The sequence below is a fragment of the Vigna unguiculata genome, chromosome 6 (assembly GCF_004118075.2).
Source record: "Vigna unguiculata cultivar IT97K-499-35 chromosome 6, ASM411807v1, whole genome shotgun sequence".
NCBI lineage: Eukaryota > Viridiplantae > Streptophyta > Magnoliopsida > Fabales > Fabaceae > Vigna > Vigna unguiculata.
Genome location: NC_040284.1, coordinates 26,683,258 through 26,701,764, shown reverse-complemented (window position 1 = coordinate 26,701,764; position 18,507 = coordinate 26,683,258). Strand labels below are relative to the sequence as shown.

The window sequence follows — 18,507 nt, the reverse complement described above, 5'->3', positions numbered from 1 at the left end:
TTCATTTGTCATTCTCAAGAAAAATCATTTGTGTGGTAGTAGTTATAGATTATAATAATTATATATATATATATATATATATAGTTTTATTAAATAATAAAGTTAATAAAATAAGATATATTTGCAAGACTCACCTTCTTTCTTAAAAATATTTAGCCTGATCTTATTAGATGGTCTTAGGTCAGTCTACTTATTTTCTAGGACCCCTTTTATTAGTTGCTCTCTTACCTTCTCCTTTTTTTTGAAAAGGGAGTTCTACTCGGGCTTAAGCTACATCCTACTCCGAGCCGAGCTAACAGAACATTCCTTCCTCTATGTAGGTCAATCTCTAACCCTTGTTCCATTATGTTTTGAAGCTTTGGTTCCACCGTAATATCTTCTAGGGTCTCAGTTCATCTCCCTTGGTTATGTTATCGTGCTCAAATTTTTGGATGATAATTTTAATGGTGTGATAATATGATGTATGTGTTTTTGGATGGATTTCTATTGTTTCATGCAGGAGCAAGAGAGAAAATGCTTCTCGCCCAGGCAGGAATTCTCTAGCCTAAGCGAGAGTAGCAAAGAAATATCCTTTTATCTCTGTGCGAGTTGTCGCTTAAGCGAGAATTCTCGCCCAAGTGAAAGCAATCTCGCCTAAGCGAGAAGGTCTAGCTCAAGCGAAAACTCGAAATGTTGCACTGAACCCTCTATTTGAGTTCTCACCTAAGCGAGGAAAGTCTAGCTTAAGCGAGGGAACCCCTGTCGCTTGGGCGAGACCTCTTAGCTTGAACGAGAATGAGACAGATTTGTTTCAAACTATGTGATTTCACTTGTAGATTGATTTAATTACTTTTAAAAGCATGAACCTATGACTATGTATGTTTTATGTGATATTGATGTGTTTGGTATGAAATGAATTATGAAGGTGGTGGGTTGTGCATTGGCATGAGATCATGATGTTTTGAGATAACATGTGGACTTGACATGACAACATGGATATGGTATGAGCTAGACGTAATTCCATGAGTCCCTTGACGAGATTTCATGGTGGTGTTGTAGTGTATATAATCAGATAAGGATTCAAGCAAGGTTGCATCCTGAAACTCTAAAGAATCGGTCAGACTCACACAGAGTAGATTGGTTTAAGTGGTGAGAGTAGCAGGATGTCCTAGTTTTTGGCAAGATAATGGCCCTAGATGATCATGGACTAACCTTATGCGTGGTAGGGTGAAACCCATTGGCAATGGTTCTGCATAGCAGTAGAGTTCACCACAAGTGCAAACATTCAGTGAATTTGATTTTTTTATGTTTATCCGGATAATTGAGTTTGATGGTCTTGCATTGTTTGTCTTATGTGCTTACTGAAATGCCTGTTTAAGATCTGCTTGTATAGGATGAAAATTAATTTTATCTCTAGCTTACCCATTGTTGAGCCTGTCTCCTTATGAGCTGTTATTTCAATTTCATTTTTTTGTTAATTGTTTCATGTTTAGTCTATGTTTAAGGCATTATGTTGTGTTGCACCTTTGGGTTTTCTTTCCGTATATTATGGTAGTGGTTGATTTTTATCTACTCTATGTCGGTGCTTTATTTTATACCATAAACATGCAACTTTCTATATATTAAAATTATTCTATTAAATTGGCACGTTACAATATTAATAATTATAAAAATAGTAAGGAGCGGTATGTGTATTCCAATTGTTTTACCTTAAAATATATATATATATATATATATATATATATATATATATATATATATATATATATATATATATATATTAAATAGTTTCATGAATAATTAATTAAAAAATATAAAAAATATTATAGTTCAAAATATATATATATATATATATATATATATATATATATATATATATATTAAAAATGTATTAGAAACTTATAAAATCCTTATTTTTAAAAAGATAATTTTTTTTTTCTCAATTTTATATTTAATAAAATGAGATTTATCTAACTTATAAATTGGTCTTTATATGGAGTATAAAATTTAATAAAGAGTCATTAACAATTAGTCACAAACCAATATCTCAATTGAAATAAACTCTAATACTGCATAAAAAATTTATTAAATCAAAATATATCATTTACAGAAAAGTTACAAAAAAATTATATATTAACAAATTGAAAAAAATAATGATAATATCTAAATCTTAAATAACTTATTATCTATAATATTTTATTATATTTTATTATGATAAGTAGTCATCATGGGACTAAATGTCCGAAAGAAATGTTGTAATTATATTCTATTATGATAAGTAGTCATCATGGGACTAAATGTTCGAAGGAAAGATTGTAGGAAATGTCAGATTTTTCTTTTTTTATCTCATTGGAAAAATGCACATAAGTGTGGTAGTTAGAAATGATAAATCCTAAAATCGCAAGACAATATCATTTTACATGGTAATTAGGAGTCAGATTTCGCACATAATCTAATTTAGTAAAATCGATAAAATCATCGAACAAAACTCGTCAAATTGTGTAAATAATATTTTTTTTTCAAATTTTATTTGTTCGTATTCTTTAGTCAATAAAATTAGTTTAAATTAAACATAAACATATCTATAAATCATAATTAAAAATTTTACATCAGTATATATGTTCTCGTCACACAACTTTTCACCTAATTAAATTAAATATTAATAAATTTAAAATTAATTTCTCAATTAAAAATTAATACAACTAAACTCCACATGTAACACATCATAAAACACTATCCAATCAAAATTTAATCAATTATAATGTTTTAGTTTAACAACCACAATTTTGTATAGTATTCATTAATTCACATACCGAAGGTAACGCACACTCCTTTAGTTTTTGTTTAAATTTCAATGATTAATATTAGATTAATTAAGTTTGAAGTATTGTAAAAGTTATTAGTTTTATAAACATAGTTTAATTAAACATTGACAAAGGAATTGATTTTATATATATATATATATATATATATATATATATATTTATTATTCGTGTTATGATCACACAATTTACGATTATATAATTTTTTTATTGTCTTAATCAAAATCTCGATTTTAAGTACCTTTGTATCATCATTAAGATGTCATAGACCATGAGTTTTCTTTTCTGAAAAATTGAAAAAGAAAATAGTAGGCATTGAACACAACAAAAAGTTGAAGTGTTGTTGGAATAATGAACATGAGCCCCAAAATATGTTATCGTCCATCACTTTACTTTTGGTATAATTAGTCGTATAGTACCCAGTTTGGAGCTAGGGTGTCAAATAGGTATCCGGTTTAAAAAAAGCGTCAATTGTATCCCAACTTTTGAAGAAGTATTTCAATTAGGTCCCTTTCAGACATAGTTGACTAACTAACGTCGTTAGTCAACGTGTCACGTGTCAGTCTCTGGTTATTTTTTATTTTTTAATTTTTTCTTAAATTTTTTTAATTTTTTTTAATTTTTTTTTTTAAATATTTTGAAAATAAAAATTAAAAATGCCACGTGTTAAGTCCCTGTGTATGACACGTGGCATTGTCAGTGCCACATGTCAGTATCACTATCAGATGTCATTGTGTTGATTTCGATTTAGTCGCCATATGTTTTTTTTTGTTTGTTTCAATTTAGTACCTAAGTGTGTGTATCTGAGTCAATTTTATCCCAATTTTTTTTAATAATTAAAATCCATTTTTTTATAAAATTAAAAGTAATTAAGTATAAAAGTTTAACAAAAATTAAGTATTTAATATTTATATTAAAATTTAGTGGTAAAAGTCATTTTATTAAGTCATTTTTAATAATAAAAAAATTAGTATAACATTCAAAACAATAGAAATTTTGGTTTGAAATTAGTAAGAGACAATATTGTTCAATTTAAAAAAAAATAACAAAACATGAGTACTTAATAAAAAAGTAATTAACAAAGTAATATGTTAGAAAGTCATTTTTAATAAAAAATATTAGTATAACATTTATATAAATAATAAAATTGGTCTGAAATTGAGGGGAACAATATAAATATTAGTACTTAATTTTGTAAAAATATTTATATTTAATTATTTTTAATCTTATAAAAAATGGATTACAAAAATATTTTAATTATTAAAAAAAATTGGGACAAAATTGAATCAGATACACGTACTTAGGTACTAAATTGAAACAAAAAGACATATATGGGGTCTAAATCGAAATCAACACAATGACATCTGATAGTGATACTGCCATGTGGCACTGACAATGCCATGTGTCACACACAAGGACTTGACACGTGGCATTTTTTTTTTCTTCAAAAAATTAATTTTTTTTTAAAAGTTAAAAAAATTTTAAAAATTAAAAAAAACAAAAAAAAAACAGAAACTGACACGTGGCACGTTGACTAACGACGTTAGTCAACTCTGTCTGAAAGGGACCTAATTAAAACACTTTTTCAAAAGATGGGATGCAATTGACACTTTTTTTTTAAAACGGATACTTATTTGACATCCTAGCCCCAAACTAGGTATTATACGACTAATTATACCCTTTACTTTTTTACAAAAGGATTATGATACTTTGATCAACTTTTTTTGATAAAGTTTATTTTTCAACACATACCAATTTATTTTTTTTAAATTACATCAAATATTTCTTTCATCCACTAAAGTGATATCACCCGTGCATTGTCAAAAGTTTGTCAACAAAACTTTGTTAAAAGAAATATTTCTTTTACAAAACTTGAACAAATTAAATTGAACAATATAGCTTTTTTCTTGAACTTTACAATTTTAAAAAAATGTTTGTAAGATTCAAAATTTGAAATTATATTTTTAATTAAAATGGGGGTGTACACATTATATACATTATTCTATAACGTACTGTCCAATAAATATATTCAAACACTTCATAAATCATAATTGTTACGAAATAGAAAAGACAAAGCAATCATTTTGAAACAAACAGGGTGCAGAAAGAAATGATCGCGTTACAAAAAGTAAAAATTCATTCTTATGATTCCGTTTTCCTTTCCAGTTTCATGGGCTCTGGTCCATTGCGAAAATAGTATATATAAAAACAAAAATAAATTACTTATAAGAATAAAAACTAAAAAAATAAAAACCCTTACCATTACAGAGATTAGTTAAAAATTTCAAAACTTTTTTACTTTAATTAACTTAGTTTAGTGTAACTAACGTTTGTTTTTCATCAGGGTCTGAACCAACTCGAAGAAAAATTACTTTTATTATATATATTTTGTAAGAGTCCATTAATATCATATTTTTTTTAAAGTTATCACTCTAAACTTCGTTTTAGAATTACCCACATTGTATAATCCCATTAAGAAAATGTCACAGATTGTAACTCAGATGGAACACATTTCTTGTTGCTGTTAGACAATGGTCAACAATAGTGTACAATTGGAATTCACTTCGAATCAGATCCATACTTTTACCTTTATTATGGACTCCACATATATATAAACACTTTTATATAAAATATATTCGGAAATTGGTTCAAATTATATAAAATCGTTTTTATAAATCAACTGTGAGTTGAGTTAGGCTCATTTATTAAGAGTTTCATATTTATAATTTGTTATTTCATTTAGTTAATAACACAGTGATACTTGCAGATATTTTAAATAATATTTTATTTTCTAATAATATTAACCTTTTTCGCTGTATTATTTTTATTTTTCATTCTCTTTATGGATTTTACTTTATTTTTTATTCATCTTATCTCTCACAATTTCATTTTTTTTTTTTGCTTTCCTCTTTGATTGAAATGATAAAGGTGAGTGGGAATCTAAATGAAGGAACAAATTCATGAACTTATGAGCCGTCAGGTTAGACTGTATGAGACAATGATATAAATAAATCATAATAATGAACCATTCCATTCACTTCATAATTTTAAGGCAATTTGTTCTATAAAACTACCATTTTTGTATGTCTTGTGTTATGGGTTACACATATTCTCTTTATATATATATATATATATATATATATATATATATATATATATATATATATATATATATATATATATATATATATATATATATATATATATATATATATATATATATATATATATATATATATATATATATATATATATATATATATATATATATATATATATACACACACACGTCTTTTGTCTTTACTCTTTTATAGTCTTCAATTCATGCCAAAAAACAATTTCAATTGTCCAAGTGCAAAGTAACTTGCCACGTGAACTCCTTTCTACCTTATAAATTCATTATTTGAATTTTTAATTTCATAAAAAAATTAAGCACATGCAAAAGAAATAGTATTTATAAGGGCGTTTATATTTTGTTTGGTTATAGAATATTTAGTTTGTACTAATCAATTTTCATATATTTAGTGAGGAAATAAATTCAAAGTCAGTATAATAACAAAAAGAATGATTCTTTATATCATGTTTATTTAAATACCACTGTCAGAAATTTTGTACTTAATATTTAAATACGCAGTGATAATCAAATTAGGCGTTCCATTGGAGAAAGAAAGATAATAATAATTAGGTTTAATTATGCCTTTGGTCCCTATTTTGGAGTCAAAATCTCAAAATGGTACCCATATTTTAAAAAGTCTCAAAATAGTCCATTTTTTTGTTGAAACGTCTCACGTTTGTCCTTGCCGTTAAGTCAACGTTGACGCCGTTAGAGGGAGTGCCACGTGTCAGTTTCACGATTTTTTGAATTTTTTTATTATTATTTTTTTGAATTTTTTTTATTTTTTATTTTTATTTTTTTGAATTTTTTTAAAAAATTAAAAAAAATTGCCACGTGTCAAGCTGTCATCGTGCCACGTGGCAGTGACAGTGACACGTGTCAGTATTACGCCACGTGTCATTTCCTTAGTCTCAATTTGGTCCCTTTATTTTAATTTGTCTCAATTTAGTCCCAATTTTCGTAAAAGGAACAATTTTGTCCCTCTCCAAATTGAAATCAAATTTAATTTATGTATAAATGTACACAAATATTTTCATCAAAATTGATATTTCAAGTAAATATTTTTAACCAAATTAAGTTCATTTAATTAATATTTTACATTGAACTTTATTTAAAATGGTTTAAAAGTTGTTAATAGAAAATAATGTTCATAGAAAAAAATTCATAAATTACCTAGTTCATATTACAATAAAACACATATAAATTTAAAATTTTAAAACAATTTTAAGTAAAGTTGAATGTGAAACATAATTTTAACTAAACTTAGCTATGTTAAAAATATATAATAAAAATATCAATTTGAATACAAATATCAAATTTAATAAAAATATTTGTATAACATTTATATAAAATTAAATTTTGTTTCAATTTGAAGGGGGACAAAATTGCTAATTTTTACAAAAATTGGGACTAAATTGAGACAAATTAAAATAAAGGGACCAAATTGAGACTAACAAAATGACACGTGTCAGTATTATGACACGTGTCACTGTCACTGCCACGTGGCACGATGACAACTTGACACGTGGCAATTTTTTGATTTTTTTAAAAAAATTCAAAAAATAAAAAAAAAAATTAATAAAAAAATTTAAAAAATCGAAGAACTGACACGTGACACTTCCTCTAACGGCGTCAATCTTGACTTAACGGCAAGGGCAAACGTGAGACGTTTCAACAAAAAAGAGGACCATTTTAAGACTTTTAAAAATATGGGTACGATTTTGAGATTTTGTTGGAGATCAAAGACATAATTAAACCTAATAATTACCATGCAACTTGCATAGAGTTTGGTAACTTTCAAAAGCCAACATGGCTTCCTAAGTTGACTCTTCAACGTTCACGTTCTCCTATGATAATTTGTTGAAGAAGCGAGGGTGATTTCTGTCATTTCGCCTTCAAACTTTAAAATGTTCCCCAACGTTGATGTGTACAGAGCATACACGTAGGATAAGGAGATAAGGTTCTTTTATTACATCCAACAACTTAAACCAAAGCATCATCAAAATTATTTATATTTTTTCAAATTAAACCAAATCAAATTAGTCTTGTCATAAATTTCAGACTTTTCTTTTGTATTACTCTTATATTTTAAAAAAACTTTTTATCACTTTTTAATTGTGTGGTCGGTCTTTTATCACCAAACTGACATATCAGACCAAGATGAATATCGTTCGACTAATTAGAACCATAAATTAATTATCACCAAGGTTGAAATATACTTATATTAGTGACATAGTTGCAGAAAACAAAAACATGATGAACATAAAAATAGTGTTGAAAAGGATGAGATGGAGTTAGTTTTAAATTAATTCAAGGGGCATTAAAGGTACTTCATGATGGTGGCTAACACAAAGAAGTGTTTGAAAATTGAACAGTTACACGTGAAAACATGTCTTGTTGCTACTAAATAATATATAAAGACTCAGACTTTATTACTGTTTTAGTGAAAGCCACCACCCCCAGCTTATTTCTGGTTTTTAAATGTTTAAAGTTGCATTGTTTACCGAAACAAAAACACATCACGAATCGAGATTCGACACACTTTTGTTTATATTCCCACTCACACTTTTTCAATTTTCTCGTTCTATATGATCCGGTTGCTTTTGGATCAGATCCCCCACATCAAGAATGAAACTTTTACTTTAACAAGTAACAATTGTACTTTTCTATTTTTGACAAATAATCATTCACTGTTCTTTTCAAATTTAAGTATTCTAAAATACATATTTGTGTAAAAAAATGGAAGGTCAATATTAAATATGGAAATGTAGACACCAACTTTTTTTTTATATAAGAAGTTTACTTTTTCGTAACATAAAATGAAATATTTTGTTTACATTTGACCTTTTAAGTGTTGTGAGAGGGTTAAGGTGTAGTATTTTATTTGTATTATACAAAACGGGTTCACCTAACATGTTAATGGCGGCAATAATGAGTGCACCAAAAAGTAAGCAGCAGTTGAACAAATGATCATGGTATGGCTAAAACATGGAAAAGATTAAGTGAATGATGGATAAGTTGGAAAACTCCAAAGAGAAAAACCACAAACTCTTGTTAGAACTTGCAAACCATTATTTTCTTTAATACTACTCTGCAACACTCATGTTTTTGTTGAATAAAACTCCCTCCATTTGCTAAAGTACTATAATTAACTAATGACGTAAATTTCAAGAGATTCTACATTTTACAAATTTTGCAAAACGAATCGCGGTCGTGCCGCCCACGTGTCGCCACGAGGACCACTTGATGTTGTAATGGAAGAAAATAGGAACGTGAATTTCATTTGCTGGCAATCGTCAATTGCGGACTTTGCTTTTTACGGGCCCACGCCACACCCTATCACACACTGCACCAAACCCCTTAACTCTAAAAAAAAAAATCTTATTTCTACATATTTTAATATTTATTCATTGGTGAAATATTTTTATTATATGAAGTCTTTATTGTAGGAAAATAAAATTTGAGTGGATTAGATCCTTTTAACATAAAAATAAATGTTTTTTTTTTTTAAAAGTAGGAAAGAGAAAAACAGGGAAAGTTAACAATGAGTGTTTGAAATCTACCATCGCCGACGCGATGAATATCCAGCATGACGATTTGTTCCTATAAATAAAGGCTTCTTATCTGCCAAACTCACCAAAAAACACCGACAAACGCATTACCGGTTAAGGAAAAGAAAAAAAATGAGGGGTTTTCATGGTACAGTGACAGCTCTGTGTTGTGTAGTGGTTGTGCTCGGAGTGTTTCCACTCTCTCTAGATGCACAAGCACAACAACTTGATCCTTCGTTTTACAGAAACACATGTCCCAGGGTTCACTCCATTGTTCGTGAAGTCGTGAGAAACGTTTCGAAGAAGGATCCTCGCATGCTCGCCAGTCTCATTAGACTTCACTTTCATGACTGCTTTGTTCAAGTACATTCATACTTTCTCTCTTTCTTTTTTCCTCCTAAACCTATCTTCTTTTCTCTTTTCTTATTTTCTTATTTTCTCAACCAACCATATAGTTTTTTGCATACTTCTTTTGTTCTTCTACACGTAAGTGTATTTATCAAACACTTTTCATCGGACGTTAAGGTAAGAACATAGATTTTGTGTGTGCACCACCAAACCAAACTGATATGGAAACTAAAAGAATAGCTGAAGATTTGAGATAATATCTTTTACCTTCTGGCAGCCTCCATTCACCACTCCTTATTTTAAGTATACAATAATGCCATGCACCAATTTTCTTTCATTTATGGCAGTACGAATGGTCCCAGGCACCGGTGAACCCCATTAATTCTAACCCCCCTCTTTCTCCATTATAACTCTATCATTCTTCTTAACTATACTATGGTTGATTCGCATCCACGTATGCTGTTATATTATATATAAAAATATAAGTATGATGAAAAATACTATGTAATAAAAAATTAAACAAAGTTAATAGTTTCCAAAAATATATCTTTCCTCACAAGTTATTATTATAAGAATAGCATTTTTACTGCATATTATTTTGACCTCTCGGTCGATCATTTTCCTTTATGTAAAAGTTTTGACGTACATTTTTTCTATTATGAGAACATTTTTTCTTCCTCCAACCACTAAAAAATCTGATGAACGCAGGGGTGTGATGCCTCGGTTTTACTGAACAACACTGCTACAATAGTGAGTGAGCAGCAAGCTCTGCCGAACAACAACTCACTAAGAGGTTTGGATGTTGTGAATGATATCAAGACAGCAGTGGAAAATGCTTGCCCCGGCGTGGTTTCTTGTGCAGACATTCTTACTCTTGCATCTGAAATTTCTTCAGTTCTGGTATATATATATACACATAAATGCTGTTTCCAATTTATTTTACTTCTGTTTCAGTATCAAATTATCAAATATTTAATCTTGTCACTTGTGTACAACAAAACATGATTTCTTAATCAGTAGCCTGTAAATCATAATTATGCAGAGATGTATGAGAAAAGCGTATTTATAATATGTTGATGATGATTAAGAACAGTTTTTACTTTATATATAGGGAGGTGGTCCTGACTGGAAAGTTCCGTTGGGAAGAAGAGATAGTTTAACAGCAAACCGAACACTTGCCAATGAAAACCTTCCAGCTCCTTTCTTCAACCTAACCCGACTCAAAGATGCATTTAGAAAACAAGGCCTTGACACTACTGATCTGGTTGCACTCTCAGGTAATGAAATTTGAAACAATGGGAAATTCACCATCTTCTTCTGAGAGAGACAACAGATGATGAATTTGTAATATATACACATGATGTCATTGCAGGTGCTCATACATTTGGCAGAGCTCACTGTTCGTTCATTCTTGACCGATTGTACAACTTCAGTGGTACTGGGAGACCCGACCCAACTCTGGACACAACTTATTTGCAACAATTGCGGTCACAGTGCCCCCAAGGTGGACCGAACAACCTTGTAAATTTTGACCCGACAACTCCTGATACAATCGACAAGGCCTACTACTCTAATCTTGTGGTTAAAAAGGGTTTGCTTCAGAGTGATCAAGAGTTGTTCTCGACGCCCGGCGCTGATACCATTCCCATTGTCACCAGGTTCAATAGCGATCAAAAGGTTTTCTTTGACGCGTTTGAGGCTTCAATGATTAAGATGGGTAACATTGGTGTGCTCACTGGGAAGCAAGGAGAAATCAGAAAGCATTGTAATTTTGTTAACACGAAATCTGTCGAACTTGATACTGTGGTCTCTGGGGAATCTTCTGAAGACGGTTTGGTTAGCTCTTTCTAAATGAATTAGGATCACTATATTCTACACTTGGAATGGAGTGATTTGAAGCCACCAATAAACAAGTTTTTACCCATGTTATGTGATGTGTTACATGTTTGAATCGTGTTTTAATTTTAGTTCTGGAAAGAGATCCTGAAGAAGCTAAAATATGATAGAAGTTGAACAAATCATTTAAAATCTAATTGACCACTGTTTGTATTTATTCGCTTATGCTTTTTCCAACTGGCCAATGAATCAACTTGTCATTTGAAGAATGATAGTTTAAATGAAAACTTCATAAGAGGACCACTCTTGTTCTTACACAAACGAAATGATAGATTTATGGTTTGGGGTTTTCTCGAAAAAAAAAAGAAAACTATTTCACGTTCAATTCAGATTATTTTCTACCATTCATTTCACATGTTTTAAACATCCAAATTCACATCCTTTTTTCACACTTTCTTTCTCAACTTCTTATGTTTGTAATTGAACAAAACAAGCCTTTTTCATGGTAGTAAGGCAGAAGGGGTGATTGAAAAAATTGAAAAATATGTGTCATGTAGCAACAAAACAATATGGCGTGAAGCTTTGTTACCCACCCGTTTTAGACAAAGACAACAAGCTTTTAAAATGTTCAAAATACAATTATTAAGCAAAAAGAAAATATCACATTGATGATGTGTGATCTCCAACTCTTATATTTATATATTCATTACATCACACGTTAATAATTAATTCGATAGCGATTTAAATAACATATAATAGTATACAGCAAATAATAAATTTTATTTTTATGACTCTGATACAACAAAATCAAATTATAAATTAAAAGTACAACCTGTATTTTATAAATTAATATTGGACATGAGTAATAAATCGTTGAATTTATATTAATAATAAAGAAGTGACCCAAAAAAATAAACATGTCATTATTTTAAATTCATTGAGATAATATTGTGTTCGAGTCGATTGTAGCAACTTATTATTTGTTTTGGAATTTGAAATTATGTTGTAATTTTATTATTAAAAGTATTTAAAATGTTTTCCACTTAGTGGAAGTAACGAAACAAGAATCTTCTATTATGTTACTATTATAAGCCGCCGAAATGATCCAAAATTATTGTAATCCAATAAATTATTTCGATCTTTAGAGTAGGATTAAAAGTAAGCAGTAATAAGAGTGTGTTCAAAAGTAAAAGAGGAGGTGAATAAACAAATAATGGAAGAGGAGACCAAGAAAAGTGAAAAAGTTCATGAAAGAAAAAATGGAAATGAACGGGTGAAAAAAAAATCGGAAAGTCCATACACAGCCCATAACTGGCCAAACACTATTAGATCTTGGCTTAATTTAATGCAACACTGATGTATGTTAATTCATTATTATAAACTAAATTTGATGCCATACTCCCTCATTCCACCAAGCCATATGTTACTATAAATATAGTAAATGTCAAGATAAGATACTTTTTTATTTTTCAAACAAATTCTCCTTCTGTCACTTAAGCACCAGCATGTCATGTAATAAATACTCCCTGCTTTTTAAGTATGATTTAATTTTTTTTTAAATAATGAATATTTATAACTTTAATATTTTTTATTAAAAAGTTTTACCCTTTATATATATAACAATACATAAAAGGGATTTCTCTTTTTGTGTCCACATTTCAAAATATCTGTTTTATCCTTTAAATATAATAATTTATTAATTTTTAAAAAATTGACCGTTACTTTTACAAGATTTTTATAAATTTGGATGTCTCTACTTCTTCTCTTCGTCTTTGTTTATTAATGGTTATTCTTTCATTTGTTATCATATATATTTCATTTCATTTTTAATAAATATAATTTTAATTTATATATTAACTTAATAACATTACAATATTATCATCTATAACACGCATATTTAAAAAATGCATACACACATGCGTGATAGCGCATGTGTTTACGCTAGTATATATATATATATATATATATATATATATATATATATATATATATATATATGAATATAAATTTCATTGGACGGTGCGGGTCCACGCATGACACACCATGTGCACTAGTTTAAGGAAGATGGAATACATGTTTTTTAATGTATATTTTTCTACACAATTTTTTTTTTAACTTGTATTAGTTATTTATACTTAATAAATTAATGAAACTCCGTAAGTTTTAGCTTACACAAAATAGCATTAAGTAAAAGATCGTAACCAATGAGATATTAACATTCACTATCTTTTAAATGAAAAAAGTAATAAAAAAGGACATCTTATTTTATAAATAATTTGAGGTGAAAGAAAAATAAAAAATAAAATACAGAGAAAAGGATACATTTACAATGTAACAAGAGAAAGAAAGGCAAAAGAAAATAAACTGCTGAAAATGGAATATAACGAAAAAAATGAGATAAAATATTATTTAGTCCTTTAAAATTTTATAATTAATTTTGAGTTTCTCTAAAGAATTTGTTTATTCTTCCTTTAATTTTGAAAATATAATTTTTTATCTTTCAAATAAAGCCTAAATAATTGTTTTTTATTTGTCTATAAAACATTTATCAAATATTTCAAAGACAAAAAAATGTATTTTTAAAATTAAAGACATTACTTAAAAATCTCCGACCACACCTACTTCTTTCTCCAATTTCATGAAGATGTGGATTAAGACTACCCCATCAAACAACTATTAAATATATTAGAAAAATACCATAAAGGTCTCTTACAAATTAAAATCAAGAAATATAAGATAAATAAAATAAAAAATATAATTAAAAATAAAAGTATTTTGTCTTATCCTACTCTATTTTTTAAAATTTCATATATTACTTATTTTCTTAATCTTCCTCTATATACCCGTTACATAGTAAAACTGTGGTATGTTTTCACCACATGCCTGATTTATGTTTTTTTTAAAGCACACACCTGAAGACTTCCAATCGAGTTGCGATGATACCGATTAATTTTACTGTAGTGAATTGTTTTGAATTGCTCATTCGAATTGAGTTCTTTTCAAGTGTGACTAATATTCAGAACATAAAGTAATCGGTATGAGTTTTTAAGGTTCAACAATGGTACAAAATATTAAATAAATAACTTTTCCATAAGGGAAAAAAACAATTTGCGTCATATCTTAAAAGATACCAAATTTGGTTCACATTAAGGCAAAGTCATGCATTGCAATAATGGATGACCTAGTTTGTGAAGTTAAGAATAAATTAAGATTCATAACCTTACGATAGGTGGTGAAGTGTTCGGTTTTCTTTGTAGACATTTGTCATTCACCATTAACTCTTTTGAGTGCTCCCAAAAACTCTTATGCACATATTCAAAATGCAGATTTAGTTTAACTACACGAAAGAGACATATAATAATAATGCCATTTTTTCTAACTAATTTATCCATGTTCTAAAACGGTACACACACGCTAAGTCTATGAAGTTGAGTGTGCAACAATTAATAAGGAATGTCAATTTTAGATGGTTGTTGCTCTTTTGTCAAAACATGTTTCAAATTTCGTTCTTGAAGTGACATCTTATTCATACTATTTTTACTTTATTTTATAGATTATTGAATTGGAGGAGGTACTATGCTTCACGGGTCAATGGCCAAATCTTATGTTATCTTGGTTTAACTATATCCATATGTGTAAAACACACGCATACTTTACTTTATAAATAGTTATCCACAAATGTTATAAGATTTCATCTTAAATTGATTTGATTTTGCCGGAAGATAAATAAAATATGACTAAGAAATATTTCTATAAAAAATTGAAATTGAGTAGTTAAATATTGCGTGGTGTAATTAGAAGTAGAGATTTTTTATTTAAAGTATATTTTTGTTCAAACTGAATTTGACAAAAATATAAAAAAAGAAAACATCAACGTCACATTGTCCACGTATACTTGGTTTAGTCTAAAAAAATTGAGTAAGAAATTAGGAAGCAAACACTAAAAGTCTATATCATATATTAGATCGTAACGGAAAGGTTTGAAAAAATGTGATAAATGATTATACATTTATGTTAGGATTATGTCATATGTTTCTAGATATTGTTGTCTATAATTGAAGTTAATGCATGTGTGTGTCTGCGTCAACCAAAGCACGTTCTCACCACACTATCTTCTTTCTTGGTGCAAAAAATGAGCAACAAGACAAACTAAAGCAGACAAAAGTAGGTTTCCTTTCTTCGACACTTGGGTTCTTTCGTATTCCATATTCCAACCACGTAACTTGTCTAAAATATATGTCTCCCTTTCTTTTCATAATCTTGTCGGTTTAATATTGCATATATTAATATCTATATTAATTATGATCATCTTCCACAGAAGTATACCTAAAAGATTGATTAATACTAAACCTCCAACATAAATGCCTTATAATATCAATGCTGCTTATACAAGTACTGTTTGCTTGTTGTATAAACAACGTTGCTAAAAAAAATTGGACAAGAGAATATCAGATGAAATAAATTATTGAAATTAGAGAAAAAAAATTGAAACTCGTAATACAACCGAGACAATATAACTCAGATGTAAAAGAATCACGAAAAAGTAAAGTAATAGTATGATCACAAAATAAATAAATAAATAAATAAAATCGATTAAACAATCCTTCATAACAACTTTATCATTTGTCTTATATATACGCTATCTTGCTGTATGTATTCTTTGTCCATACCGTCACGAGATACTGCCCTCCCATAGTTAAGAAAATCTTTAAATTAAAAAGAAATTATATATATATATATATATATATATATATATATATATTTTTATAATAAGACAGAATATAACTATTATATCTATCTTGATTTTAATTTATTTTCTAAGACACATATTGTTTGGAAATTTATTTTAAAAAATTGTTTTTCTCTTATATTATATACTTGTATAATTTATGAGGCCAAACAATTTATCCACAGATTCATCTTTAATGAAAATATATGTCAATAATTTAAATTATAAAATCTTTCGATAAAATTTGTTAGTAAATTTAAAATATATTTATTTTTGTCCATCAAAACTTGTCAATAAATACAAAAAATTGTTGTAATGATATTTTGTTAGTTTAATTGTTTATTTCGTCACTGCATAGACATTGGCTTAATAATCCTATAGTATACTTATTTTCTTCTTTAGTATTTTAGCTATTTTTTGAATTAGGTACACGAAAAGAAAAAATTTAAAAATATGTAAAATAATTTATAGATATAATTTTTAAATCACTTATGTACTATACTAGGCGGTTGGGGTCGGTATGATCAACCACTCGGTTCCAATTGTGAACTTATAGTCTCAGTATCAATAGAATAATTGGTTAGCTATACAAAAAATCATGCATACATAGTGGTTCAGGCAGCATACAACCAAAAAGCCGACTACTACTCATAACTTAAGAAATAATTGTTAAACTCCCAAGATCAAGTCACATGTCTCGCACTGGACCCTAGCCCAGCCCTTACAGACACATAAGAGGTCCACTAAGCCCAATAAAGGCTCAGCCCCAAAATAAGCTAAATTGTGATTAATATTATATAAATATAGGTGGACTCCAACAATTAAATGTATGCAAATCATTAATTCACTAATCTGCAATTTAACTTTTGAAAGCGTTTTTACTGACTTGATTGTCGGAGTCTTTTTCAGAGGTAATCTCCAAAATATCTGATCCGCCTACATTGCAAGGACATACCCCAACCGAGGAGTGGAAAAATATTCATCCCAAAGAGTTAAGAATTGGATAAAATTTAATTTGGGCTTCCTAATATTTTATTATTATTTTCGCAGAAACAATTTATTTCAAAAATTGTTAATTCTATTAACTCATATATTGAAATTAAATCTAAATGTTTAATTGTAAAAGTGAATTTAAATATGAATTACAGTTTTTATATACTTTAGATGATTTTAATTCCAAAACATGTATTAATAATAATAATATGCTTAAAATGATTAAATAAAATTTAGTCTACTTAATTAGTTTCTGAACTATTGAAAATTTTTAAATAAGCTTTTGAACTAAAAAATAATTAAGTCTTACTCACATGACTATTTTGTTGCAGGTTTAGAATTTTTTAAACCTCAACAACTATCATGGCATAATGATTTGAAGGCTCCATAACTTTTAGTGGCCTAAATCAAAATAATAATTTGAAGATTTAATTTCAAATTTCTAAGATGCACGGATATTTGAATAATTTAATCTTAAATGAAAGGTTCCAGAATTGTGTCTGTCACCTAAATCACGTGACTTTGCCTGTGTGATGTAATGCATTTGTCTTCTTCCTCTAAAACCAAACAAATTTCAAACAACCATAAGAAGAAATCGATGCTAATAAAACATACTACAAGACATCACAAACTCCAATTAACCTAAGTTACACGTGTTTTGTCTTTTTCATCTTTTATTTGCATTTTTTATCTTTTTCTTTTCTATAATTAATTTAAAAAATGTTTTCTAACCTACTAAGAGAGTTAATGGATGAATGATTCAATGACAGATATACTTTATTTAACAATTTCATATATCGAATTTAAATCTTACGATAAAAAATATATGATTAAAAGCATATTAAATATTGTGATTATTTATATAAATTAATTATTTGATAAATTCAATAAATAGTTTCAATTAATAAAACTAACTATAATTTTCTGAAGAAGTTATTTTTGCTTCCAAAGAGTGACATTTTGAAACATACCATGGACAAAAAATGTCTCTTTTGTTTTATTGAAATGTATAACTTTTGCAAATAATGGACAGAACACGACCCAAAAGGAAGGCGTTGAAAATTAAAAAACAAAAAAAAAAAAGTCAATAAACAATGTTCCATCTCATCTGCTTTTATATGCAACAAAAAAGAA

General features: G+C 28.1%; 1 protein-coding gene across 1 annotated transcript; it reads left to right on the top strand.

Moving 5' to 3' along the window:
* The first annotated feature begins 9,515 nt into the window (after window positions 1-9,515).
* LOC114188722 (peroxidase E5-like) lies at window positions 9,516-11,874 on the top strand. The gene is made up of 4 exons (XM_028077350.1): window positions 9,516-9,830; window positions 10,524-10,715; window positions 10,927-11,092; window positions 11,188-11,874. The coding sequence occupies exons 1-4, from the start codon at window positions 9,600-9,602 to the stop codon at window positions 11,664-11,666; spliced, it is 1,068 nt and encodes a 355-aa protein (XP_027933151.1). The 5' UTR covers window positions 9,516-9,599; the 3' UTR covers window positions 11,667-11,874.
* Window positions 11,875-18,507: the final 6,633 nt, after the last annotated feature.

Bases quoted from the DNA above. Each gene is read 5' to 3' on its own strand.
- LOC114188722 (XM_028077350.1), top strand. From the start codon at position 9,600: ATGAGGGGTTTTCATGGTACAGTGACAGCTCTGTGTTGTGTAGTGGTT. The intron at 9,831-10,523 runs GTACATTCATAC...TGATGAACGCAG, and splicing joins TTCATGACTGCTTTGTTCAA to GGGTGTGATGCCTCGGTTTT. The intron at 10,716-10,926 runs GTATATATATAT...CTTTATATATAG, and splicing joins CTGAAATTTCTTCAGTTCTG to GGAGGTGGTCCTGACTGGAA.